Source organism: Sander lucioperca, chromosome 6 (assembly GCF_008315115.2).
Source record: "Sander lucioperca isolate FBNREF2018 chromosome 6, SLUC_FBN_1.2, whole genome shotgun sequence".
Lineage (NCBI taxonomy): Eukaryota > Metazoa > Chordata > Actinopteri > Perciformes > Percidae > Sander > Sander lucioperca.
This window is the reverse complement of record NC_050178.1, coordinates 7,501,023-7,507,608: the sequence shown is the minus strand read 5'-3', so window position 1 is coordinate 7,507,608 and position 6,586 is coordinate 7,501,023. Positions and strand designations below refer to the sequence as shown.

The following is a 6,586-nucleotide window of genomic DNA, read 5'->3' as shown; positions in this document are numbered from 1 at the left end:
TGAATTTGAAGTTCTTAGAAAGTGTCAGTGATTTTAATAAACGTACATTGACTTATATGAAATGTATGTAATAAAAACCAAACATATCAAGTATAGGCTTGTAGTTATATATTCAACCATCTACGGAGAAAATTCCCTACTAGAGATGACAAGTGTTTGATCACATGCATGAGTCACACACTATGGTCACACACAAGAGGACCTTTGACGTAAACGAATAATATCTCGCGATACTTCCATGCGGTATCGGCACTGGAAGCTCTTTATAAGCACTTGCACGTCCTCGTCCTTTTCGTTCGTCCTCAGTGCAGGATAACGAAGCACTCACTTCTTTCACCTTCTTCGAAAACAGGTCGTTTTAGTCAGAGTGCAGCATTAGATTAGCTTCGCTGCTGTTATTCGGCCCACTATACCACTTTTGAAGCGTCAAGTTTTTAAGAGGTAGGTTTCTAATTTGGTTGTAATCATCTCTACTTCTGGTTGTAGCTTCTTAGCTAATGTCAGCAGCCTAGCCAATGTTAACGCTCGGTCAACCGGCATGTTAACGTTATAGCATGGATCACGAGCGGTCGGGTTAACGTTTAGTCTGTCTAGCTAGGGTAACCTATTATGATAGTCAATGTTAAAGACAGACACGTCGTGACTCTTGCTCTCTTAATGTGTTATAACGTTAACCACGAAATGCTTTGCGAGTCAACACGGAACACCACTTTAAGAGTCAAGGTCCTTATGAACCACAAACGATTCAGTGTGTCTAAACTTGTCAAGTTTGTAATAACGATAAAGTTAAGTTATCTAGAGGCTTCTGTCAATGCCAATGTTTTTATTCTTAAGGTAAATTATACGGTTCAAGTAAGCACATCGGGAGTCAGGTTACAAAGGCTGACGGAATACAGCAATGTGATCAACATTATCATCCAGACGAGCTATTTAAGTAACTCTGGAATCTTTTTTATTTTTATTAAAATTAGTGACACTTCAGTGTTCACTTCAAGTTTTTTACTGGCCAGTATCCCTTTTCCTCGAACATAAAGTGAGGACAAGTATGGGAGGGGTTACTTTGTCGAGGAATGTGTAGACCTGACTTCAACTGGGGGGTGGTTATGACACAGGGATAAACGTAAGATATGTGATTTTCCTTTAAAAGCAAAGAAACACCTGTTGCAGTGACCCCAGGATTTCATCCAGTCAAATAAATATGACTGTTATAAGTAAAGGATACGTGACCGAAACTTGGAAAACTAATATTCGCAAAGATGTTTTAGGCTTTAGGGGAAGTACTAGCACAACTTTTAACCTCAATGAGAGCGGTGTATTGTGATAAAACAGCCTAAAGTTTGAGCCTGAAGGTCCATGATTTATCTTAAAATATTAGTTTGAAAAAAGTTTTAGTTTGAAAAAAGTATATATATATATATATATATATATATATATATATATATATATATATATATATATATTTTATTATTATTATTATATTTTTTTTTTTATTGAGATAATGTGTGTAAATTACATCGAAACAGTTTGAATGGATTGCTTGCATTTATGGTAAAACAGGGGCCCAGCACATTAAAAGATGTAACTGAACTGACCACACTCTGCACAAGTTTCAATTAAGTTTCAACTGTCTCCTTTAGACCTCTGGACAATCATCATCACCACTGCTGCAATGGATGTGATCATGCGTCGCTGCCCATTCCTGGCTCGTGTGCCCCAGGCCTTTTTCCAGCAGTCCAAAAAGTCTATGGTGGTGTACGCCCAGAAATGCCCCATTATGATGGAGCTTGCCGCTAAACCTATGGCTCCATCAATGGCACGCGCCCTCTGCACCTCCTCCTCCTCCCACCAGAAGACCGAGGACATCATGTCTGCCAGTGAAGGTGAGGGTGACAAAGGAGTAGATATACTGTTTTTAGCCTAATAAATGAGGTAGGTATATTATATCAAGTGGAATATCCCAGTTAATGTGATAGCTGAATTATTGCTGTATGTAATAAGGTTGTTAGTATCAATTAAAGTCTAAAACTTTTATTCACCTGCAGGCCGCAAACAGGAAGGGGATCCTAAGCTGCCAGGTGGCCACCCTATGCCATCCTCAGGCCAGGTGGCTTCCAAATGCCCTTTCCTGGCAGCTGAGATGGGCCAGAAGAACAGCAATGTGGTCCGCCAGGTCGGCGTGGAGTTCCAAGAGGATGTTGAGGAAGTCCGCACTGTTCAGAAAGGTCAGAGTTGTTTAGTCATTAATTAGACTTCCCAGTTTGGGCCCATCTTTTTGTACATCATTTGATACCATTTTCTTTTTGTCCTCTCTTGACCTTTTTGCAGAAGTGTCCACTGCCCAATTTAAGAAGCCGTCCCTGGCCAGTACCATTCAGGGAAGTGGAGGGGAGCAAACTAATCTAATGAAGACCCTCCTGAAACAGCGACCTAAAGGTGTCTCCCATTTGCTGCAGGAAAACCTGCCAGGCGGTAGTAAGTTTTATTTGGGTGCTCTGACAACTTGTTTACATGAAAAAGTATAGACACAGAATTACACAAAATTGAGAGACTGTGATCATACTAGCAACAATTTCACTCTCCTAATGAAGTTTACTTACCAGTTGGTCATTTTGAAATCAGTATGTTTTGAGTAAGGCGAGCTGAGACTTTTGTCCTGTTATGCATTGCTACATCCCTCACAATGCAAGCCACATTAAGCAAGCTTTGCCTTCCTGTTCTGTTACAGTGTCCCGCTACCAATACGATTACTTTTTTGAGAAGAAGATCGAGGAGAAGAAGAGTGACCACACATATCGTGTGTTCAAGACTGTGAATCGTCTGGCCAACGAGTTCCCCATGGCCGAAGACTTCACTGACACTTCAGGGGGCAAGAGGGAGGTGTCCGTTTGGTGCAGCAACGACTACCTGGGCATGAGTCGACACCCACGGGTCGTGCAATCCATTGTGTGAGTAATGTGTGTGTGTGTGTGTGTGTGTAAACACTTGATTCAGTCCCTTGGGTCTAGATGTGTTTACAAGTAATGAGACAAATGTTTTTCTTGGCTGTCCACGTCTCCTGTTGACGCTTTAGTGAGTAAGGAGAGAGAGACAAAAAAAATAGAAAAAAAAGATGAGACACTGCACATAATTGAATACAACCTGACACCGATGGGTGATTCAGTCCATTGTTTGTGTGAGTGTTAGTTGGCCATAGGTTACACCTGAACCTCTGAGGTGGGGATGTTTTTCTTCTTTTCCTTTCAGCTTGTTAGAGCTTGCCCAGCTCTCTTACCCCATACAGCAGAAACGCCTTGAACCAAGGTGTCACTTACTACCAAGCAACTCTCCTGCTTAATTATTTACTTATTTTATTCATTGTAGTCTTTCCCCCTACTTAATCTTCCATCTGGCACACATTTGCTGAGCAGCTTCAAGAAAACAAACTATAATTTTTTGTTTGTCTTTCTCTGTTTCTAGGGATACTTTACGAAAGTATGGCTCAGGGGCAGGCGGCACCAGGAACATCTCCGGGACCAGTAAATTCCACGTGGAACTGGAAAAAGAACTGGCTGACCTTCACAAGAAGGATGCTGCACTGCTCTTCACCTCCTGCTTTGTCGCCAATGACTCCACCCTCTTCACCCTTGCCAAAATGCTACCTGGTATACAAAAATGTCTATGTTTGCAATAAATCCACCATTTATGTACGCCATTACTTAATGTGTGATATTAATGCATTAAATAGAGTCCCTTTGATGCAAACTCTCAGTTTCGCTTCCTCTCTTTCTTCTGAACTATTTTAGGTTGTGAGATCTACTCTGATGCAGGAAACCATGCCTCAATGATCCAGGGTATCAGGAACAGTGGTGCTAAGAAATTCATTTTCCGTCACAATGACGTCACCCATCTACGAGAGCTTCTACAGAAGGGAGACCCAACAAAACCCAAGATCGTGGCCTTTGAGACCGTCCATTCCATGGATGGTTAGTTTGGGATGGTCCCCATTACTTTTTTTTAAAGCATTTTTTTTTTTTTAACCTGGTTGCTCATTATTTTCTTGAAAAATTAAGAATCACTGAGATGGCAGGAATGTTGATTGCACAAAACCATCATTTCATAGTTGTCTAGCAAAGGAAATGTAGTTGATAGATGTGGGGTCAAACTAAAATGACCTATTTTGTGCTTGTACTTCGGCTAATGGCTAAACTTTTCTTTCTGTAACACAGGTGCTGTGTGTCCGCTGGAGGAAATGTGCGACGTGGCCCATGAGTTTGGTGCCATCACCTTTGTAGACGAGGTTCACGCCGTGGGCCTGTATGGCACCAGAGGAGGGGGCATCGGAGACAGGGATGGCATCATGCACAAGATGGATATCATCTCAGGGACACTAGGTCAGCATGTAGTCTCTATTAAAACTATATACTGATGATGTTCTACTAAGCATTTCAACTTTGAAGCCATGCCAAAATGTTCTTCAGTCATTAAATGAACCATTTATAATGGGCATGAATGGCTAGTTGTGTTACTATACTTTTTTTTCTTTATCCTATATTCTTTATTTATATATGTTTATGAATCAAAACAAGTAACTACTCCAAGCAAGTGGGAATCTCTGTTTTGTTGTTATACTCAGGATCAAGCCTCATCTGTGTCAACCAATATCCCAGGGGGCTTAAAGAAGCCAGAGCAGCTCTGTTGCTAGGAGACTGTGGGCTCTTGTTGCACTCTTATTGAATGACTCTCTGCGTCTGTGTGTCACTGTTAAGCTAGGGGGACAATTGTTTCCAACTGAGAGCTCTCGACACTGTTTCAGAAGGATCTAGTTTCTGAGATTTTGCATAGACCACTGAGCATAATGTAGTGACTGTCCTGAAATGATACAAAATGATGTCTCTGGAGTTGTAGCAACAGCCCAGATCGAAGATTAACCACCCATGTGTCATGTCCTCTTCCAGGCAAGGCCTTCGGCTGTGTGGGCGGCTACATCGCGAGCACTGCTGCTCTAGTGGACACGGTGCGTTCCTACGCCGCTGGTTTCATCTTCACCACCTCTCTGCCACCAATGCTGTTACACGGAGCCAGAAACTCAATCCAGGTCCTTAAAGGGGAAGAGGGCCGCGCACTGAGACGCAAACACCAGCGCAACGTCAAGCTGCTCAGACAAATGCTGATGGACTCGGGGCTGCCAGTGGTGCACTGCCCCAGCCACATCATCCCAGTCCGGGTAATTTATTATTTAATTTGTCGCCTACTGACATTAAATATGACACGTTATAATTAAAAACACACAAAGCAGTCCTTAGTGCGTCTCTCCAATGGCTCCATTCTAATGATCATGTGTGTCTCTTTATGATTTTTAGGTATCGGACGCAGAGAAAAACACAGAGGTGTGTGACCTCATGCTGAGTCGCCACAACATCTATGTGCAGGCCATCAACTATCCTACCGTTGCCAGAGGAGAAGAGCTTCTGCGTATCGCGCCAACACCTCACCACAACCCTGAGATGATGAAATACTTTGTCGGTAAGAACATCTAGTAGTCTTGTTAATGTATTTCAGTTAAAATACATTTAGTTCAAATTTAATTTTACCCTGTCGGAAATGGAACTTTCTCTCATTTGCATTGGCGATTCGTGTTTTCCCCAGATCATCTTAAATGTAGAATTTGTTGTGGTCAAATAGCTTAAGTTGACTGAATTTAATCAGTATGCATGTGGTAACTGACTGTAGCTTTCTCTCAGTAGTAAAATTTAATTTAACCTCCATTCTTTCCTGTTTTCCCTCCACAGAGAAGCTGGTGCACACATGGAAGGAAGTGGGTCTGGAGCTGAAGCCCCACTCATCAGCAGAGTGCACGTTCTGCCAGCAGCCGCTGCACTTTGAGGTGATGAGCGATCGTGAAAAGTCGTACTTCAACGGCCTCAGCCACCCTATCTCAGCCTGCGCATAACACTACTCACTACTGCGGGCTAGAGACGGCACATACACTCAACACCCATTCCTCTATCACTGTCATGGAATGTATTCATTATCTTTGATAAGTCCTCCTACACATTATTTTAAATATTCTATGTTCAGATGATTATATATATGCACCGAATAAAATGTATTGAAAGAAAATGTGTTTGTTTGTTTCTTCTTCATATTTATACAGATGCTGATCTTATAAGGAACCATGAATAAGAAAAAGCAGTGCCATAACCATAAACCTTTGACTGCCTTGTATTCAGCACTTTTGATTCTTTGTGTTGTCCTATAGTAGTCCCTACAAGGAAACATACATACAACTAATTATAAGTGTTCAAATTGTCCTTCTGCTGACATAATTACATATTCTAAAATAGGCTATATATATAATATGCTATAACTAAGTAAATTGTATGGAATGTATTGTGAATTGAATGGACAGGTTAACATTTACTTACATGGTTCTGAGGCTCAGAGGTAAAACGCTTACAAAACACTTGTAAAGGTATGAATAATTGGGTCACAACAACTTGTCTGGCTCAGCAGATGAGAAAACCAAATCTCTGTTGTACTGATGGCGGTGTTAGTGACGTTAGTGACACCTGCCCCCATCACCCTCTGTGACTCCACAATCGACACT

At 41.6% G+C, this 6,586-nt stretch overlaps 1 protein-coding gene across 3 annotated transcripts; it reads left to right on the top strand.

The window, feature by feature from the left end:
• The first annotated feature begins 231 nt into the window (after positions 1–231).
• Positions 232–6,099, top strand: alas1 (aminolevulinate, delta-, synthase 1). 3 transcript variants are annotated; one of them, XM_031301685.2, is made up of 11 exons: positions 232–441; positions 1,638–1,880; positions 2,043–2,222; positions 2,326–2,472; positions 2,726–2,945; positions 3,457–3,641; positions 3,783–3,962; positions 4,206–4,370; positions 4,935–5,203; positions 5,340–5,502; positions 5,769–6,099. In XM_031301685.2, the coding sequence occupies exons 2-11, from the start codon at positions 1,670–1,672 to the stop codon at positions 5,927–5,929; spliced, it is 1,881 nt and encodes a 626-aa protein (XP_031157545.1). In that variant the 5' UTR covers positions 232–441; positions 1,638–1,669; the 3' UTR covers positions 5,930–6,099. The 3 variants fall into 3 exon arrangements, with proteins under 3 accessions (XP_031157545.1, XP_035858526.1, XP_035858525.1); XM_036002633.1 differs by having other exon boundaries at positions 2,040–2,222; positions 2,326–2,433; XM_036002632.1 differs by having other exon boundaries at positions 2,040–2,222.
• The last annotated feature ends 487 nt before the right edge of the window (positions 6,100–6,586 follow it).